Raw genomic sequence first — 22525 nt, 5'->3', positions numbered from 1 at the left:
GCAAAACACAACATCTTTAAAAGGCAGCTAAAAAGCTTCAAGAACATTAAAAATACATTAGCAAAAAAACACCAGTGTTACATGGCTTACTTGGCAAACATTTGATCCAAATGACATGAAAATGGGTCCAGGCAAAATGAAACCCTTGAATGAGATGGAAGTTGGGACTAAAGTTCCAGAAAACCTTAAAATGCCTGTTTGGACTAAGGTTCTTGATGTTAAATGGGTGAAATGCAATGGAAATGTATTTCGGCCTGGTTTGGCCATATGTTTGAAAGTCGAAAATGAGTTACCAGTTTTCGCTGTAATCCAGAAAATTGTAATCAAAGATGAGCAGGTTATTTTTATTACAACTGCTTTAGAATCCATATGCTTAAATGAACATGTCCATGCGTACAAGGTATTGCGTACATCAGAGGCACCCTTTGTCTTGGACATAAAAGGTATTTTTTTACCACAGAATATTTTATATACTGATGTCTTATGGCGGTGATACAAATTTGTTTATTGTGCCTTACCGTTTCATGTAATTTCTCCCTCTTCTTATATTTCTTCTCTTCACTACTCTAATGCCGCTTTTCCACTGCATGGTACCAGCTCGACTCGACTCAGCTCGCATTTTTGGTGTTTCCACCGCGAAAACATGGTATCTGGTACCTGAAGTGGCTGCTTTTTTTAGTACCGCCTCGCTCTAGGTTCCAAGCGAGCTGAGCCGATGCTAAAAGGTGACGTCGGCAGACGGCCGGCCACTGATTGGCCAGAGAGTGTGTCGAAGTCACGAGAGCGACATGGCAACCATGCTGGTAACAGCCATAGCAGCGCCGCAGCCAACATATTCCACTTCTTCAACTTCTTCAACATGCCAGCTAATAATAGTAATGTTATCGATGTCCTTCATTGTTGTTATGTGGGTTCTGTCCATGTGTGGGTTGCGTACGTGTTGTTTGCGTCGCGTACAAAAATACGTCACGGCCCTTTCGCGCAGCCGACCCCGCCCACGTCCAGGAGGTACTATTTGCGGTGGAAAACGACCCGTGCTGCTACCGTGTCGAGTCGTGTCGAGTCGTGTCGAGTCGAGTCGAGTCGAGCTACATGTGCGGTGGAAAAGCGGCATAACAGACCTCTGAGGAATAAGTCCCGCCTCCGAGGCTCCCGGTTCCCTCGGTCAAATGCCTACGTCTACTCTGAAGGTGGCGAAGAAGTAAAAGCTGCTCACGTTTTGAAGTGCACACTTTTTTCATCTAGTTCCTTCTTCAGCGTTTACTTCTTCGCCACCTACAGAGTTTGTTATGCACGATTATTCACCATGTTATTTCCCATGGACATTTGACCGAGGGAACGGGGAGCCTCGGAGGCGGGACTTATTCTTCAGAGGTGTATTCATCTCTTCTCTCAGTCTTCATCTTCTCATCTCTGTCTTCATCTTCTTTTTTTCTTTTTTTTTTGTATTATTTCTATTGTATTTTTATTCACTTTATTTCTCAGGAGTGCCTGAGAAATAAAGTGCGACATGGCTATACATCTTGTTTTGTAAATTATTTCAGTTAATTGTTAGTCGTAAAACAGAAGAAATGCATAATTATAAAAAAAAACTCTGAAAAGAGTTGATAAATTACTCTTATACGAGGATAAACAACTCTGAAAGCTGAGGAAAATGGGGCATTTTAGAGTTTCTATAGATAGAGTTGATGAAACTCTGAACTGAGTAGAATAGTGTCGGAGTATTTCAAACCCACTGAAAAGAGTCAATTACCACCACAAAGAGTCAAATATTACCTCTGGATTGAGGAAATTTTACTCCGGGAAAACAGCTCATATAGGCCACGCCTACTCGGCATAGGAGCCGGCGCGCGCTCCAGAGAGATCAGAAACTTAAGGTTACGACCGTAACCCAGGTTCTCTGATAGCATGAGTGAGGTATCTCACATATGGGTACGCCTCCCCGCGTATCCCTCAGAAGCACTTTATCACTACGCCAGCCGTGATTGGCTGGCCACGTCTGACGCACCCCGGGTCAGCCCCCTATATAAGTATCTGACCGTGCGTACAGCGTCATTCAAGGCAGCAACCTCTTCTCGCTCACCGCAAGAAGGGCAATCCGGTGAGATACCTCACTCATGCTATCAGAGAACCGGGGTTACGGTCGTAACCTTAAGTTCTCTTTCAAGCAATAGTGAGGTATCTCACATATGGGATATGTTTACTCCCGTATTGCCGGACAAGCCAACCTCAACGATACGTGACCATTCCAATCATGACAGAGCGTCCTGCGCTCCCCCTGAGGTCACACTCAAAACAGCGTGAGCCAAGCGAGGCGCAGTAACGTCAAGTCGGTAAAACCTCATGAACGTAGTGGGTGAAGCCCAAGAAGCGTATTTGCACACCTCCTGCAACGAAACCCATTTAAACAACGCCCACGACGTGGCAACACCCCTTGTTGAATGCGCATGCAAACCAACAGGCGCCTCCAGCCCTTTAGCTGAATAAGCCAAAGCTATAGCCTCAACAACCCAGCGTGATAAACGCTGCTTCGTGATAGGCTTAACCTTGTGAGGGCCAGACCATGAGACGAACAATTGATCCGCCTTCCTAAACGATAGAGTCCTTGACACATAAGCTCTCAGAGCGTGCACAGGACACAACGTGTGCATCCGCCGTTGCTCCTCAGAGGTGAACTGTGGAGGGTAGAAAGCACTAAACTCCATGGAAAGGCACGAGTAGGACGTGTCCATGACTTTAGGAACATACGCCGGATTCGGCCGCAGCGACACCTTAGAGTCCCCAGAGCCAAACTGCATACACGACGAATGCACCGATAATGCGTGTAGATCACCAACTCGGTTTGCTGAAACTAACGCCATGAGCAACGCCGTCTTAAGGGAAAGCGTTTTCGCGTCCACTTCCGACAATGGTTCAAAAGGAGGCCCCGATAAAGCCCCCAACACCAGTGGTAAATCCCACCCAGGTGATAGAGGCTTTGACACAGGGCGCAAACGACGTGCTCCCCGTAGGAAACGACAGACCAAGGGATGCTGTCCCACCGTCTTGCCGTTAATACCCACGTGACATGCTGATATGGCAGCGAGATACACCTTCAGCGTAGAAAACGCCCTCCCCTTGTCAAAGAGAGACTGTAGAAATATCAACACAGTATCAACAGAACACTGGAAGGGGACTTCATCAGTAGAAGTACACCAATCCTCAAAGACACGCCATTTAGCCTCATACACAGTACGCGTCGAAGGCGCCCTCGCGCTTTGGATGGTCATTATAACATTCTGTGGCAGGCCACATGATGTAAGATTCATCCTTTCACGGGCCAAGCCCAGAGAGCCAGACGTTCTGGGTGGGGATGAAAAATGTCCCCCCGAGCCTGGGACAACAGATCCCTGCGCAGCGGGAGTTGCAGCGGTTGTGAATAAAGCATTTGCGTTATCTCCGCCAACCACTGTTTCTGAGGCCACTTCGGCGCTACCAGAATAGCAATTAGACCCTCGGTCCTTACTCTGTCTAATGTCGGGGTTATCAGAGCCAACGGGGGAAATGCGTAAAGGAGTGTGCGCGGCCACGCATGCGCCAATGCGTCCACCCCGAGCGGAGCCTCTGGATCGTTCAGAGAGAAGAACAGGGGACATTGTGTGTTCTCCCTGGAGGCAAACAGGTCTACTGACGGGCACCCGTAGCGGTTCCGAATCAGTTCCATCACCTCCCGGTGAAGTCTCCACTCTCCATAACGAGGGTGCCCTCGTGAGAGTAAATCCGCGCCGTGGTTCATCACTCCAGGCACATGCGTTGCCCTGAGTGAGAGTAGATTGGCGCTGCTCCAGAGGATCAGTTTGTGTGCCAGTCTGTGTAGTTGAGGGGAGCGCAAGCCTCCCTGCTTGTTGATGTAGGCCACTACCGTCGTATTGTCTGTCCTTACCAGAACATGAGCGCCTGTTACATACGGCAGAAAATGTCTCAGCGCCAGGAACACTGCCATAAGTTCGAGAACATTGATGTGAACAGAGCGCAGTTCCGATCTCCATCGGCCGTTCACCGATCGCCCTTCGTGGGTGGCACCCCACCCCCATAGAGACGCGTCGGTGGTAACCACCTTCCTCGCACATATCGTGCCAAGTTGCACGCCTTGTGTAAGGAAAAACTGATGTTTCCACTGACGAAGTGCCAGCGTGCAGTCTACTGGAACACATATGCGTCGGTGTGCATGAACTCGTGGGTCCAGACCGAGACTCGACACCCAGCGTTGAAAACCCCTCATATACAGCCTGCCAAGGGGAACCGCCATTAGAGCTGACGCCATCAGACCCAATAATCTGTGGCAATCCCTCAGTGTGACATAATTTCCCCTGCGAAACAAAGCGAGACATGCATGTATCGCCTTCACTCTGTCCGGAGTTAGTTGAGCACTCATTGTGACTGAGTCCAGAGACAGCCCGATGAAAGTTATTGACTGGGAAGGGGTCAGTACACTTTTCTTCAAGTTGAACCTGAACCCCAGCGATGACAAGTGTGCCATCGTGTGTTCCGTATGAGCAATTGCCTCCTGTGCTGAACTCGCAGCCAGGAGGAAGTCGTCTATAAAGGTTGCCAGACGAATCCCTTTCGTACTGAGTGGACCTAACGCGGCCTCTGTGCATTTCACAAAGACTCGCGGGCTTAGTGACAGTCCGAAAGGAAGAACCGAAAACTCGTAAATCACCCCTTGAAAGGCAAATCTGAGAAACTTTCTGTGCGGGGGGTAGATTCGGATATGGTAATATGCGTCGGCCAGGTCCAGGGTGGTGAACCAATCGCCTGGACGTACGAACCTCAGCAGTGCTGAATGTGTCAACATCCGAAATCTGTATCGTCTGAGATGCGTATTCAACGTCCTCAGATCCAATATAGGTCTCATGCCCCCTCCCTTTTTCTTTATTATGAAATATCTTGAGTAGAACCCACTCATTGCTTGAGCTGGTGGAACCACTTGAATGGCGCGTTTCTCCAGTAGAGACTTTATCTCTGCTGCAAGAAAGTGAGCCGCTTCCCCCACTGCCTGCGCGTGTATTATTCTCGAGAAACTCGGAGGGGAATGCATAAACTGGATTCTGTACCCTTTTTCTATGGTTTTCAGAATCCATTCTGATTTCACAATTGGCCGCCAGTGCTGCATTCGCTGTGCGAGTGAGCCCACTGCCGGCGCCGGCGCCACAGGTGGAGCAACGCCGCCCGCTTGTGGCAGGGAGCGTTGCGTCCCCCTGTTTATAGCCTGCTCCGACAAAGAGCTCATATGGCTTATTTTTTGTCTTTTTTTCAAAAGCAGTGCCCTCGGCCCTCGGCCTGAATGCACTAGGGGGTACAATTTTATTGCTGAAAACATGTGTGTGTTTTCGACAGTGGAGGGGTTCTGGAACTGTAAACTGTCCTGAGTCGCAACGGCAGACCCTTCGGACATACCCCTTTGCTGTGGGAGAGGAGCGTGCGTCTGGCAGACACGTTTTCCCTCTCCCGGCAGCGAGCTAGGCGGACTGCTTAGGCCTCTTGCCCGGGCGTGGGCGAAGTGGCGCTGGCTGGCCTCCACGCTGATCCACTGGTGCAGCTGGTTTGTTGGCCCACGCAGCCCCAGCCTCAGTCTTGGGTTGAGGTGGAGGTCTGGGGTGCGAACCAGGGCGTCTCGCAATCCTGTGCAAAGGATGGCCGAGAAGTCGGAGCGGGAGGAGGCTGCGTCTTCCTGGGCATGCAGGTCTGCAGAGCCTCCCCCTCCCAGTTCTTTTCCTCACAGCGGCGTTGCATGGTGGTCATAGCGGGGCCGAACAAGCCCTTTGGATCCACCGCAACGTCGAGGAGCTGTACTTTCTCGCGGTGAGAGAGGCTGGATAAATTGAGCCAGCGTGCTCTCTCCTGCGCCACCATGGTGCCCATAGCCCTTCCAGAAGCCTGCACGGTGCACCGGTGAAGACGGAGGCATAGGTCGGTCACGACGCACATCTCGTCCCAGAGTTTGCGGTCCATGACACCCGATCCTGACATCTCGTCTTGTAGCTCCGCCTGATACGCCATCAGCATGGACGACGCATTGAGGGCCCGCACACCAAGAGCAACAGACTTGTATGCCTTGTCGGTCATAGAAGACTGGAAACCGTCCGTCTTCGACGGGAAGCTCGGTGCGGACGATGTGGACAGGGCCTTCTGACCCGGGTGGAGATGTTGAGCGACCAGCGGTTCCACAAGTGGTAACTTGAACAGACCTCTTTCCTCCATGTCCACGCATTCCAGCGCGGCTCCCCCCTGGATCGGGCTCTTCGATGAGAAAGGCTGCGACCAGGTGCGGGTAGCCTCTTCCACACACTCGGGGAACAAGGGGAGAAGTTGCCTCTCCGCGCTTTTCACCCGAGGTAAACGCTTGCCTTCGTACCGGGAACCGGTCTTTTCGGGCGGAGCGTTGGGCCATGGAATTTCCAGCTTGGCGGCAGCGCGCCTGCACACATCATGTAGGCTCGTGCCGATAGTCGGGGAACCGCTGTCATCGCCTCTCGCACCCTCTGGGTGCAGGTCAAGCAGGGTTCCTCGCAATCCAGCCTCTTCGACCGGTTGGAACGGGTCGGCGCCGTCCTCTTCAAATAGGATCGCTTCGTCCGAGCCATCGACCGAGTCCAGTTCATCGTGGGCCTCGCAGCCCCCCAGGCATTCGGACTCGGTCATCACCCTTAGGTCTTCTTGCTCCATCCTTTCACCCCAGTCGGTGCTCGCGCCTGTTGTGGCTACTTGGATATGGTCGCTAGGAAGGGGGGCCCCCGACAGCAACGGGTCATCGTCTGTCAGGCTAACATGGCAAGCTAGCCGACGTCGGAGACTCTTCATAGGGAGCCGTGCGCAGTGGTCGCAGGTACCCATGGGAGCCAGTGCTTCTCGGGCATGTCTCAGCCCGAGGCACTCATTGCAGGTGAGGTGTGTATCTCTCTCCGAGATATGGTTCCCACAAACGCACACCCGTCCAGGCTTCCCATCCACCGTGTCAGGAGGGGGAGAAGCCATGGCTTAACTGCAGTTTGGAGACTGGCCAGTTGTATTTATTATTGCAGCTTTGCAGCTGATTCGGTTTAGCTTTCCAGCTAGACGGAGTTAGCTTTGCAGCTAAACGTTCTCGGTGACTAATGTTTGGATACAAGCTAGTCACTGTAGAAGCGAGTAACCACTGTTTGGAGACAGGCTGGTTAAAGATAGATGTTTGGTGACAAGCCTATCCGTCGACAACCGCTTAGTAGGCACTAGCGCCCGGCGAGCGAGTGGTAAGCTCACTCTGTGGACAGTAGCATAGAACCTCGACACTTAGCAGTATCGTCAACAATTACTTCTGAGCGAGAAGAGGTAATTGCATGACGCTGTACGCACGGTCAGATACTTATATAGGGGGCTGACCCGGGGTGCGTCAGACGTGGCCAGCCAATCACGGCTGGCGTAGTGATAAAGTGCTTCTGAGGGATACGCGGGGAGGCGTACCCATATGTGAGATACCTCACGATTGCTTGAAAGAGAACACACCCTGTATTGGTCGGCCGGTTGGATCTCCGCGCGTGAATATACAATTCCCCTCCTATTGCTTCATAGTTACCCTACCAAAACTTGAACAAATAAAGTGAGTCATAAGCGAGCCAGATTCGAGTACCTTTTCTAAGGAACACGACATTCTTAAGAAATAAGCTACGGGAGAAATAATTTTGGATCTTTTTCCTGCTGTTTGTGTTTAGCAGCTGTGTCATTCAATGCTGCTGTTATTTCATGTCCATACAGTTCTTCTGTCATTCTGAATTAATATGAAACTGTTAAATAATTTTGGACAGTTCCCTGCCCGCCGTGCTGGGTAAATAAATCGAGAGAGAAACAGACCCTCCAAAGATATAATTCTGTTTCAGGCTTTTTGTGTATTGAACGTTCAAAAGAGTTAAATGAAGTTAGGCTTACTGCCAAGGTGTATGTCTTTGTCTGCTTCAGCACTGAGCTTAGGACAGCGACACAAGAGCCACACAGGTAAGCTACTGATTCGCTTTCCTCAGTGCATGGACATAATAAAGGATGGACCACAGACTGGAAAATGGCCGCCCATTCATTCCTATACAAACTGCTCAGTGGCGCAGGGTAACATACAGGAGCGATTTGCTTCCGCGTTATGGGGCCAAGACACGTGACCTAGTCCGTGACGTACCGGATGCAGAGATCTTCTTCTTCTTCTAGTTTAGTGGAGGATCATAGTTTTTCCCCATATACCGTCACCTACTGGACTACTACACAGGAGTTTGTGACAAGGAGGTTGGCAAATGATACTTTAAATCAGAAAAATAAATTCAAAGAAAAAACCAAACTAACGAAACAAAATAAACAAAATAAAACAAACAAAAGAAATGAATAAATAAAAAAAAAATATATACATAAATAAGGTTACATTCTTCTAATTAGGTTAGTATCTTTTAGCTAATTTATCAGCAATTTCATTGCCATATATTCCATGGTGGGCTGGAATCCAACAGAACTGAATAACTAAACCAAGGCTTATAATATTTAAAAGAAGATGCTTTACCTCTATCACCAAATCTTCACGTATTGAATTATCTGTTATAAAACTTAGTACCTACTACCCATCTGAGAGTGGTTATTATTGTGGCCATCTCGATTGAGTACACTGATAAAGTCACCCACTCTATATCCATATCCTTTTTCAAATTCTGGAATATATATGCCAATACCACATTGACACCATTCTATGATAGCTGATAACCAAGGTACACACTGTAATACTATAATCAAGAGGACATACAGGCAGTTCAAATAAAAAGAGATAGAACTTTATTGATCTGGAAACTTCATAAATATGTAAGATTGCTCCATATAAAACCATAGTAACATAGTAAACGTATGTAGGCCTAAAAAAATTCAGTTCAATGTTATTGCTTAAGAAACAGATTCCTTCCAACTAACTATTTGCGAAAAATGCAATCAATAATTTATATAAAAGTAAATGTTTACATATCGACCAGCAACGAAGTTGGAGTAGCCTACCCAAATAATGAATTGTAATACGCCAACATTGTCAACTGTCATACATAGCTAACCATAACCCTGTCATACATAGCTAAACAAGCAAATGAAAATGAAATACCTACCAACGCAACTGAAATGTTAATATTAGACAATTAACGATAGGCCTATTATGAAAATTACGTAGGTCTCCCATAATCATTCAGGTAATCAATACGTCCGTGCCTGTTACAGCTATTTCAATGATATGTGTGTTATATATCCGTGTTCAACGCCATTCATGTTAAGTAAAAGGACAAATCTCAGACTTTTGAAGTTAATGGAGTTAATGGAAGTTAATTCGGAATTTAATTTAATTCGGAAGTTAATGGAGCCGTGCACTTCAAAATAGGTCCATAGCAAGGAGCCGTTTGTTTCAGTACGACTCCTTTCAGCTGCCCACCCAACATAAACTGCTAATAAAACGCTTGAGGAGGCGTTTTGAAAAGAAAAAACTTACATTTTTTTAGAACAGGGTAGAAATATAATTATGAGCCTTTGATTGATATCCAGACATTTTTTGCGGAGACACAATCCTGTTCTCCACTTGTATTGGAGTGGACGGCGATATCTACTTCTGGGCCACATGAAATGACGGACCCCCGTCCACAGCCAGCTTAAACAGCTGCAATACCAGGTTTGGCCTCTGAGCACTGGTGGATTGCGGAAGTATGCGCCTATCCTGGGGGCCTGCCTCAGTGCCGCAGAGAAGCGCTGAAACGGAAATGAAGGGAAACCCGTTTTTTTCTTTGGCTTATTTTAACTGGCCCATCCAGTTTTCTGGAGGCCCACCCAGAATCAAAATTATGGCGCCGCTAGTGGCCCAGAGGGAATAGAAAATGCCCGCGTCAATTTTTTTTAATGCTTTATTGTGCATTCACATTTTTATAACGCTTTATAAAAATAAAATGCCTTACCTAAATAAACAAAATGCCAAGTTTATTTTAGCTTTAAATAGCTACCTGACTGCTGCGCTGCTTATCCCCAAACATATACAATTCAATTTAAGTGATTTCTTAGTAAAAATTAATATATGTGAGACAAACCTTACACACATATATATATATATATATATATATATATATATGTATAGATGGATCTGACTGTGGATAAGGTCGGCGTCAGTTTGGTTAGAAATGTGCTGGGGACAGAGACGCAGTCGGAAGTGCATTTTCAGAAGTGCTGGGTACAATGAGGATGCACTCTTTTTTTCTCTTTAGTGCAGGTAATGAAAGGTTCTGGGAGACGGCATACCCTTGTAGCTAATTACTAATGAATAAAATGAAGAAAGCGTTTTCAAAAAGCACTGGACATATGACCCACTATGTTCTGCTCCATGCACCTAATGTTGAAAACGTGAGCTACGAACATAAACAACGAGGAGCTAGGAAAGGAAATTAACTATGTGTTTAAGTTCAGAAGGGGCAAATGTGTGGCTACACACAGCACTACAAAAGTCGCCAAGATTGAAAAAGCATAAAATATTTGTTGCACAGCTGAACGCTGTAGCACATCATGAGCTGGCTGTTCTCAACACGCATTCCATCCAATCTACATCAGGCATTCTGACCAAAACATATGCACTCCCCACCATAATTATTCCAGATACCGTGGATAAGTTAGGCTACTTGGTGGCTATGGCTAACATAAATTACAAGAGTTAAAACTAGTACTAGTAGTGTACTAGGTTGCCTAGTAACAGGGACGCTGGTGAGTCGAACGCCGCTCTGTCTGGCTTGTTTTTATTGAGTATTTTTAAGATTTTTCACGAAAGCATTGAACTTCCTTTTTTTTTTTGTCTATAGTAGTTTAGCTAAGTTTACTAGATTTATCTAGTCACTTTTCGCTATTGTAAGTGCGCCAGTTTTCTTTATTTGTACGTGTTTTTTGCGTGGAGTCGTACAGTTGCTTGACAGTTGGTGGACGCTGATGCCTTTTGGCCGCCGCTGCTCACCGGCTGCCGCTTCTCGCTCTGAACATCATTCTGAACATTATTTTTTTGGCGATTTTCTTTATCTTACTAGTCTTTTAACTTTTATTAGTTTTATTTTGCATACATTCAACACCTTCTGTCTGAAACCATTCTGGACCTTGGATCAGACTACAATACTCCCCTTCTACCAGTGAGTAGGCACCTACCTGCGTGGATCTCCAGCTGTCAACATCGCACCCCGGGAATTAATAACTCTGCGGACCTAACTACCTCCGTCACTCCAGTCACATCTGTTTCTGTTGTCCGGTTTTGGATTGGACTGTCCTCGCTTGCCTCTCCGTTCTCCATCTGTGCCCGCGACTTGCTGGCGGCTCTGGCCCATGGGAAAGTGGGCTAGCTGGAAACTGGTCGCTAGCTAGCCAGCTGGTGACTAGCTGGATGCTACCTGTCCGTGCCACTGCTGTCAGCTGTCCTGGACCTGCCTGCAGCGCTGGGCCATTGATTAGCTGGCTGCCGGGTGAGCCATTGCAGGTGGACTGCATGCTAGCGGGTCGACGGCTAGCTGGCTGCAACAACCCGGCACTCCGTCAACGTCCCCTGCTTAAACACTTGTATTCCATCTCTGAACTCCTCCAACTACGCTCTTCACCAAGCACTCCTTCCCGACACATTATATCCAACACCATCAAAGAACTCTGACTCTTACGTCGGCCACGATATGTCCACAGAGGCAGTCGGAGGACATTTGTTTACTCCGGCTCAGGAAATTCCATTTCCTCACTGTGGGCCAATCGGCACCCACCAAAGACGCGACGTCATCAACATTACAACCACAATGTGCGCACTGTTTATCTCGCTCCGCTACCCAGAGCTCCTCAACCCGTCGCCAACAAAAACTCATCTCATCTGAAATGTGCACTTCTCAACAACCGTTCACTTAATAAAAAAGGACTTCTCCTCAGTGAATTTATTTCTGATTCAGCACTAGATTTTCTCTGTCTCACTGAAACCTGGCAAAAACCCATGGACTATTTTTCACTCAATCAAGCCACGCCCCCTGGATACTCTTGCATTGACAAACCTCGTCTGGATGGTCGTACTGGCGATGGAATTGCCATCACCCATCGCCATGACATCAAAACCAGTGCAACATCCATCCCAACCCCTTCATCATTCAAATCCCTTTCTTTTAAACTATCTGGTCCCAAGCCCCTGGTCATTGCAGTCATTTACCATCCCCCTAAGACCAACCCTGCCTTTCCCTCTGATCTATCTGCATTCCTTACCCAGCTCTGTGCTATATCTCCATCCGTTCTCCTCCTGGGCGATTTCAACATTCAGAGGCCTCTCAAGTTCTGAACTGAGTTCAGAGTGAGATTTTGTCTATTAGATATTAATATGTGACTGCACACAAATGTGTCCACAGACATGGTGACTAATGTATGATAGTAAGCATTATTGGCCCTTAACACTAATATTCAGAAAAAACACTGCCTCAAAAGCCTATTGGCTTAAGCAACACCAGTAGAGGCATATACTTTTCCCTGAACTTTTAAACGTTGCAAACGTGCAAAAACATAATTATATATTTATGTGGCATTCAGTCAAATGCTTAAAATATATCTGTGGCATTCAGTAGGCCAATGCTGTGGCAAAGTGTGTAAGGTATGACCAAGTGTTTCTTTCTGTTCAATAGATAGAAGTTTATCAATCCCCTGTAGGAGAAATGTGTTAATGTTTGTCCCTATAAAACAATAATGGTAAAAAAATAAATGCAAAACATGACGGTAACTCTAAAGTCTCTACTTAACCACTCCCCCTACTCATTTCCACCAATGCAAAGCGAACAGTATTCAGTAGGGGAGGGAGTAGCCTAACTAGTGTGTGACCGACCCAGAGGAATGCAACGCAAATTGAATGTGAACATGTGTGAGGCTTTAATAAAATCCCGGACGGTTTTGAAATTCAAAAAGAGGGCATATCTGGGCAAAAGAGGACGTCTGGTCACCCTACGTACGGGGAACCAATTTGATTTCTACCTGTTCCACTGTTAAATAGCGGCGCAAGTTGGTGGGCGCTATCCTGGTAATTTCTATGTGTGAGAAATACGAAGTATGGCGTGTGAGTGTGTGCATGGGTTGAATTGCGTGTGTCTCACGCCGAATGTGTTAGACTTGAGAGCCCTGCATTCATGTGGACTCTTCTGTCTGCAAACCCGCAACCGAACTTCTGGAAATCCTCTCATTCTTCAACATCACCCAACACATCGATTTTCCAACTCATAACAAAGGCCATACCCTGGATCTGGTCTGTTCCACTGGCATCACAATCAGTCACCTGGCCAGTAACAACCTCCAAATCTCCGACCATCTGGCCATTACTTTTCAAACTTGCACTCCCTCCCCCCACGAGAAGCAAAAACGCACCATCACTTTCCGCAACCTCAATTCACCCACTCTGCCCCATGGTACACTGACGAACTCCGCCATCTCAAATCCAAACGACGCCAACTGGAACGGCTTGCCCACAAAACAGGTCTTACCGTCCACCAGGAAATTTACAAACAACACCTCCAGCTATACAACGACTCCCTGAACTCAGCCCGCTCCTCCTACTACTCAGGAATCATCCAGTCTGGCAGCAGCAATCCAAGGACCCTCTTCAACACCATTAACACACCCCTCAAGCCAATGGACACCATCTCACACTCCTTCTCAGTTGAAAAATGCAATAACTTCCTATCCTTCTTCAATGATAAAATCAGCACAATCTACAGCCAGTTGACCTCGCCGACCCCGCCCCACCTCCCAAACCGGATCCCCCCCTAACGACCGGTCAATCCTTCTCCACATTTGCTACCATCATCTCCTCTGATCTTTCCTCAATAGTCTCAACCATGAAATCAACAACCTGCAACCTGGACCCGCTCCCCACCACACTTCTAAAGGCCTGTCTCCCCATTCTCTCCACCCTCATCACTACGCTGTAAACTCCTCTATATCCTCCGGCCATGTCCCCTCCTCCCTAAAGCTTGCATCAGTCACCCCTGTACTAATGAAACCTGGCCTGGATCCCGATTCCCCTAACAACTACCGCCCCATCTCCAATCTACCTTTTCTGTCTAAAATCCTGGAACGTGTTGTGGCCAAACAACTCATCACTCTTTCAACTCCTCAAAGTGGCCAATGACCTTCTGCAATACTCTGACGCTGGCTCCCTCAATATCCTCATCCTCCTTGACCTCAGTGCTGCCTTTGACACGATCAATCACTCCATTCTCACCTCCCGCCTTTGCATCACTGGCACCGCCCTCTCCTGGCTCGGATCCTATTTCTCCGACAGACATCAATTCATCGCAATCAACAACTGTCAATCAGCCACTAATCCTCTCATCCACGCTGTTCCCCAGGGTTCTGTGCTTGGTCCACTCCTCTTCATTCTGTACATGCTTCAACTTGGTCAGATCCTTCGTCACCATGGACTCCGGTTCCACTGTTACGCCGAAGACACACAGCTTTACCTCCCCTCCAAAACCATCAGTCCTTCCATCCTGTCAACCCTCTACAACTGTTTGACTGACATCAAGACCTGGATGCAAAACAGCTTTCTCAAACTCAACTCCAACAAATCCGAAATCCTCATCATTGGTCCTGACACCCTCACTCACTCCACTCAGAACTTCACCCTTAACATTGACCCTTCCACCAAAATCCGTGACCTTGGAGTTATCCTGGACCCCACTCTCTCCTTCCTCCCCCATGTTAACCATATTACCAAAACTGCCTTTTTCCACCCCCGAAACATCGCCCGCCTCCGCCCCAACCTGTCAACTACCGCTGCTGAGAAACTCCTCCATGCTTTAATTTCATCCAGGCTTGACTACTGCAATGGTCTTCTCTACGGCACCACCACCATAGTCCTCAATAAACTTCAACGTGTCCAGAACTCAGCTGCACGCCTCCTCACTGGTACCCGCTCCAGAGAACACATCACACCTGTCCTCCGTGAACTCCATTGGCTTCCAATTAAACACTGAATCAACTTCAAAATCGTACTCATCACCTACAAGGCCCTCAACAGCCTAGCCCCCCCCTACCTTGCCGACCTCTTCCATAACCACGCCCCCTCCCGATTCCTCAGGTCCATCTCTGCCAACCTGCTACAAGTCCCCCGGACTAAGCGCCTGACTTGGGCTGATCGGGCCTTCTCAGTTGCCGCCCCCACTCTTTGGAATTCACTCCCCTCCCACATCAGTCTCTCCAACCCTCTCTTCTTTCAAATCTGCACTCAAAACATACCTTTTTACACTGGCCTTCACCACCTAACTCCCAACTTATTCTTAATGTTTAACCTCTGTTTTTCTTTTAATCGTAGTCTGTCTTAATATATCTGTTTGTTACATAGTCTGTTACATAGTTTAGATAGGGCAATATGTAAAGCGTCTTAGAGTACCATATTAAGTGCTGTATACATTTTATTTATTATTATTATTATTAAAACAGCAGACCACTTGAGTGCAAAAAACGGACCTCGCCATAGCACCAGCAAATCTTAAAGGGGACATATTTTAACACTTGTATAAAACTTTTCCTGGGATTTGGGGTGTTGTTTTGGGTCTCTGGTGCTCCCACACGCATACAAACTTTGAAAAAAGTCTACATCATTTGAGTGAGATATGCATTTCTGAAAGTACCCCGCCTACAGTTACCAAACGACCGAGTCAGTTTGGGCGCCCCCTCCTACGTAGGAAGGGGGCACACTTGAATATTGCCTCCCACTTCCTCACTCCCCTCCAATCAGAGCATAGATTTTGTGTACCAGCGGACGAGCAGCTCCGGCGGGACCTCGGTGGCAGCGCGACAGCTCAGCCCCGGGAGTACAATCCCTTTCTCTGCCGGACTGCTCCCGAGCTCCCCCCGCCGGAGCTGCCGGACTGCCGCCCAAGCTTCGGCGGCAGTCCGGAGGATGAGACATGGAGGAGAAAGGGATTGTACTCCCGGAGCTGAGCCGCCGGACTGCCGCTGAAGCTTCTAGCAGTAGGTTTTACATTTGTGGCCACACAGCCCAGACCATTGAGTACAGAAGACGCTCATAGAGATGGACAGCACCTGGTGTTGTGTCCATGCTGGGGGAATATCCGGCCGTCCTCGGTCCCGCAGCACTAGGTCTCTCATGCTGTCGATGCAGGGCTGCTCACACACCCTAGAGCCGAACGCTGGCTGGTAGACCCCCACCTCTGGAGAGTCAAAACAGTCAGAACCTCAGGTTTTAAGGAGGTCTGGATGGACCTCACAGGTCCACACAGTCAGACCCTCAGGTTATACACTGGAAAAAGGTTTTTAAGCCGTACTTCATCTGATTATTATTTTGTAATTCAATTCAATTCACTTTTTTTGTTTTATTTTTAAAATAACTTTTTTTTATTTCAAAATACTGTGAAATATAGATATTTTTAATTAGGAGCTCAATTAAGAAATATCCATTTTGACAAATGTAAAATTTTAAGGTTGTGTATTCAACTGATTAATAATTTTGTCATTCAATCCAAATAAACATTTTTTGTTTTCTTCCTAAAACACTGTTATATTTGATTAGGAGCTCAATTTAGAAATATTTGTTTAGACAAATGTACAATTTCAAGGTTACGTACAAGCCTGCGCATGCGCATTAAATACAAAGACGCTTACGACTACTGGACCAAACCGCAGTGTTGCCAACTTAGCGATTTTGTCGCTATATTTAGCTACTTTTCAGACCCCTTTGGCGACCTTTTTTCAAAACAGTGACAAGCGACAGATCTAGCTTCTTTTTCAGCTGCTATTGGTGACTTTTGGCGACTTTTTGAAGTGAAAGCACTATCGCTATTACCTCTTCACAACGAGCACCGGGTGCCTGCGCGGCCCCTCCCCCGTCTCAACGCACTTACAGGCAGCTCAGTCCTCGTGGTAAAAAGCAAACTCAGGAACCGGATGTCCTTGCAGACCTTAAACTCCATCCTATACATCCGATATGGTTTAAAGCTGTCAGGTGATGCTTGCTTTGAGCACCAGCTGCCTGATCATGTTTTGAAGCTTTTTGGAACATCAGCTGCTTATTCATTCAAGGTAGCACCTACAGCTGAACCTGCAGTAGAGAGCCTTGACCAGAGTGACGATGACTCACTGGTTCTGTGAGCTAGGACAGCCTGTCTGTGTCTGGAGGGAGGTCTGGAGTAGGCCTAACTCTGCCATTTAGATTGTTAATATATATTGTATACAAAAATATGTTATGTTTAAAAATGTTCATGTTTAAATGAGAAACAATTGTTTGATTACATTTTAATCTTTTTGATTTGATAAAACAAATTATTTCTGATAGATATTTCTTAAATGAGAAACAATTGTTGGAGTGAATCAATATTTTTTTGTTTAGGATTTAACATACCTATATCATAGGTGACCTTGGGTGTCTTGAAAGGCGCCTCTAAATTAAATGTATTATTATTATTATTATTATTATTATTATTATACGATTTAAATGTGTTAACTTCATTCAAATAATAGAATTATACTTGGTGCCAAGTTGTATTATTTTGTTCTTATGAACATAGGAAATATTGTTTGAGGCAAGCTATATATTTGTCATTGGCTCAAGTTATGTAATATAGATGTGAAACACTACCCTACATTTTTTTAATTGGTTCAATGAAAGACTTTTTCCAGTGTAATGAGGTCTGGACAAACCTCATACACCCCCGGTCCACACAGACAGACCCACAGGTTATAAGGACGTCTGGACAGTATAGGTCCACTCACTCAGACCCTCAGGTTATAAGGACGTCTGGACAGTACAGGTCCCCTCACTCAGACCCTCAGGTTATAAGGAGGTCTGGACAGACCTCATACAGCCCCAGTCCAGACAGTCCCTCAGGTTATAATATGTAAATAGGTTATATCATACAGCACTCTGTAGAGGTAGTTTACATGTTGGAGGTACATTCTACTGATAGTTCAGAAAGAAAAGTTTTTTTTTTTTCAAAGGCCTAGAAATCTGTGTTTGAAAACTTGACACCTTGTGAAAAAGTTTTTTCAACATTGAAAAAAGAGATCAAAGAGACCATAGCCTGATGCAGATGTTTCTGCAAACATTATTTTGTGTTCTGTTTTTCCTTCTTCATAATTTTCAAAAACAGATTTTCTAAGTTCAAAATGTTCACCAGCACATTTGCAGTTTCAAATCTTACCATGTTCTCTCAGCAAACTATTTTGTTTCCCGTACTGAAACCTTGTAAATAGGGTTCCTTAAAAAGGTGTTTAAAAAAAAATCTAAATTTTTTTTTGAACGGGTGAATATTTATTTTGAAAAACGTGTAAGGTGTAAATTTACAGCATTAAATTGTATTTATTCAGAACTGACTTTTCAGCACTGACTTTTCAGAGATTTGGCCACTCAGGGGCAAGTTTACGAGTCACGTGATTAATGCCAGTGTTCTGTCGCTGATTCATTCTGAAACTCTTGACACTCTGAAACTCTGAATTTTTTCTCTAAACCTATTGGTTTCTCTCTGACGTACAGTCCAATCACATGTGCCGTTGACCGGGCTACACGGGATTGACAGTGCTCGGCCAATAGGGGTGTGCCAAATAATCGTCATGACGATGCATCGCGATTCTAATTTTCACGATCTACTGCATCGATTGTTGACGCCAAGAATCGATTATTAATTTAAAAAAATGAATAATTATTATTATTTTTTTTTTAATATAGTTTTATAAAGCCTATTCACTTTTTGTGGCATCAGTTTGTCCTCTTATGTTTATGAAATTATGTTGTTGTTATAATGGCAGCTACTTCCAAAAGGGGAAATGTTTGAATGTATTCATTTCATTGGTTTAAATGACCACTGAGGCCATGTAAACGGCACTGATTATCCTTATTTTGTTATTTTAAGTTTTATAGATCCTTAGCACTTCTTGTCAGTGTATCCAGTAATAGTCGTTTCAATAAATACAGCTATGTATGAATTGAGTTGCTTTGAGTTATCAATTGAACACACTATCCAGATCATACACAGCCAGTCAGCCACTGGTAATGGCTTAATTTTTTTTTAACAGTGTTCAGTGAAAATTCGCAATGCATCGCAATAATTCAAGTATCGCGATGCATCGTGATAGAATCGCATCGTGGCATGTGAATCGTGATACGAATCGAATCGTGACTTCTTTGGCAATACCCACCCCTATCGGCCAATGACAAAAATAACAAGCGGCGAGGAAGGCCAAGCTCCGTGAGTGACCAATAACGTGCGTCGCGACTAGTGGTGGATATATTGTTTAGTTTCCATGATTCAGTTCGTGTCGGTCAGTTCGCCAAGATCACTCGTTTGCGAATCGTTTGTTCGTTCAGTCGAGTTTCCGGTAGTGGTGAATCGAATCATGGAATGCAAGGTTCTCAGCTGAGTCAGTCAGACTCAACTCCTCGTTCGTTCGTTCAGTCTGGTTTCTGGTAGCGATGAATCGAATCATGGAATGCACAGTTCTCAGACTCAGCTCCGCTCTCGTTCTCGTTCTCAAACGTCAACATTACAACTTTAACCAAACGCAGCGGGATGGGGAGTGTAGGCGATTATTGGATGTTTAAACTATCAGCAAGATAATAGGCTTGATTTAGCAATGATGGTGGGGGTCATGGGTGTTTTAGGCTCTCATAAACAGAACCCTGTGCAGCCCAGGACTAAATCTAAAATAGCTGCCAAAATTAACACTGCCTTCAAAACGAGTTCTGGTAAATTGTGAAAAATGCATTAAACTGTAATCAGAAAATGCGGTTATATGCTCTAGACCCTATAGTATCTCTGGTATAAAGGCTGGTACGAATTTCAAATTACAAATGTGTACACTTTATGTTGAAAGTATAGGCCGTTGCGATTTCCATTGAAACGAATGGCGCGGTGACTAGTCTTCACAACAACAGCTGATAGGTTGTGAAAAATGAATTCAACTGTAATCAGGTTATATGCTATAGACCAGGGGATTTCAAAGTATGAGAGAGTGAGCCCCCCCTCAGAGCACAAATTTCAGCTGAGCCCCCCCCAAATTCTTTTTTCTAAATCCCTGTGTTTTGAAAGATCTTTTAATTATTTTACACATATTTTAAACATCTCAGATCATATTTTTCTGAAACATTTGAAACATTCTTTAAACATTTTAAACATCTTTGTGCGTTTTTAACCACATTTCTTAACACATTTAAACATCTTTATCTTTATCTTTGCTTAAAGAGCCCATGCCATTAAAATCACATTTTTCCTGTTGTTTGTTAAATAACATAGGTCTGAATAAGTTTGTGAGCTGTGGTAAGTTTGAAATCTATGCAGTGTGTCTGCTGAATGCAATAGGCAATGAAAGGAAAAAGGCAGAAGAAATGAGCCAATCTGGATAAGGTGACACTGTGACGTAGCGTTGTCAAACTATTATTCATGGCCCTGCCCACTTGGTTGGTTCGTAACCACCCACAAGAATTCTGAAGGAGTCGTGATTGAGCTAGTGCTAAATGCTAATACGTGTATGGTAGTTGCTTAGTTCGTAGTAACAGGCTAGTTACAGAATTTTGAATGCAATGGCAGAACGACATCGAAGTACATGAACTGCGACATGCTGCCTGCCGCCGGTTGCCGCGGCGCGAGGCACCACCGCCGCGAAGCACCACCGCCCGGCAGCGGGCAGCCGGGCGGTGGTGCCTTGCGCCGGCAGCAGGCAGCAGGCAGCGCGCGGTTCTGTCTACTACAGATTGATGTGGAAGTGGAAGAACCAGAGACGTCGGAGAACCCGACGAAGTCCTTTGTGATTCATTATATCGTCTGGACGTGCACACAGCTTTTGGCCGTGATAATATGTATTATTTGATATAGATATCTATGTATTATATGATATTATTTAGATATAGAGCTCTAGGACTGTAACGCAAGTGTTGTACACTTCCTTGTTATTTGGATAACCGTTCTGCTGTTGGTGTGATGGCGCATAACACGTCGGACTCTCGTCTCTGGTATTTCTACAACGTGACTCGTAGTGGGGGTTATCTCAGCCATGGTTGAGAATGAATTGGGGGAAAGGAACATTGGCTTTGACTCCCTGAAGTAGGCATGAACCACAACATGGAGGAGAAAGGGATTGTTGACCGCGGTCGTCTCCCGCCGGAGCCTCGCTGCCGATGGACCACCGCTTCAGGAGGCGGGGATTAGCGCTGACCGCTGCCGAGGCGGCGGGAAGCAGGGCTCAAGCGGGATACATTCGCGGCCAACAATCCCCTTCTCCTCCATGTCGTGGTTCATGTACTTCAGGGAGTCAAAGCCAAAGTTCCTTTCCCCCAATTCATTCTCAACCATGGCTGAGATAACCCCCACTACGAGTCTCGTTGTAGAAATACCAGAGACGAGAGTCCGACGTGATGTTTAGATCCTAATAACAACTCCAGCAGCGTTACAGTCCTGGGGCTCTACATCTAAATAATATCATAATACATAGATAACTATATCAAATAATACATATTATCACGGCCAAAACCTGTGTGCAGACGATATAATGAATCGCAAAGGACTTCGTCGGGTTCTCCGACGTCTCTGGTTCTTCCACTTCCACATCAATCTGAAGAAGACGCGGTCGTTTGATCGTCTGGAGGCTCACACAGCTTTTGGCCGTGATAATATATATTATGATATAGATGTATAAAATGGGTTTCTAAGAGCCATTGCGATACATCCACCGTAAACAGAGCGCATGGTACCGTGGCTACAAGTTGCTCAGGGCCAGGTGATAATATATATTATAGATTATATGATATAGATATCTATGTATAATATGGGTTTATAAGAGCCATTGCGATACATCCACCGTAAACAGAGCGCATGCAGGGCCAGGTGATAATATACATCATACATTATATTATATTATATTATATAGACATCTATGTATAATATGGGTTTCTACGAGCCATTGCGATACATCCACCGTCAACAGAGCGGCGAGCGCATGGTACTGTGGCTACAAGCTGCTCAGGGCCACACCCCCACCCCCCTCCTTGACCTGCCTTGACACGCCCACCGTAACCAGAGCGCATTGTACTGTGGCTACAAGCTGCTCAGGGCCACACCCCCACCCCCCTCCTTGACCTGCCTTGACACGCCCACCGAAACAGCGCGTTTGGGGGAAGCTCAATGTGCGACTGGTTTGGAGTGGCTGTAACTCTGCACCACGGCTGAATTTCGGGGACGTCTTTGAATACTGTGTTTGTAGCCCACTAATACCTATATTAAAGCATCCATAAATAGCATGGCATGGGATCTTTAACGTTTTTGAAATACATTTCAACATCTTAATCTGTGGTCGATCTGCCTCCTTTTTAGCTCACCTCAACTTTAGTGGGAGCAATGAGTTTGCGTAGCTGTGTTCGAAATCGTTCCCTATCACGGATATAGTGCACTATATATGGGGGCTCGCCATTTTGTAGTAGTGTTCGAATTCTCAGTGGTAAATTTTGCGCACTATAAAGTGGAATTAA

At 45.9% G+C, this 22525-nt stretch overlaps 1 protein-coding gene across 1 annotated transcript in view; it reads right to left on the bottom strand.

The window, feature by feature from the left end:
- The window catches only part of LOC115561754 (TGF-beta receptor type-2-like), an 86773-nt gene that overhangs the window by 20444 nt on the left and 43804 nt on the right, over positions 1–22525 (bottom strand). Inside the window, 1 exon segment of the mRNA XM_030381971.1 lies at positions 16096–16223. Coding sequence (XP_030237831.1) covers positions 16096–16223 — 128 coding nt within the window.

The sequence above is a fragment of the Gadus morhua genome, chromosome 16 (assembly GCF_902167405.1).
Source record: "Gadus morhua chromosome 16, gadMor3.0, whole genome shotgun sequence".
Classification (NCBI taxonomy): Eukaryota; Metazoa; Chordata; class Actinopteri; order Gadiformes; family Gadidae; genus Gadus; species Gadus morhua.
The sequence above is the reverse complement of the archived record's forward strand: the minus strand, read 5'-3'. Positions and strand labels throughout refer to the sequence as shown.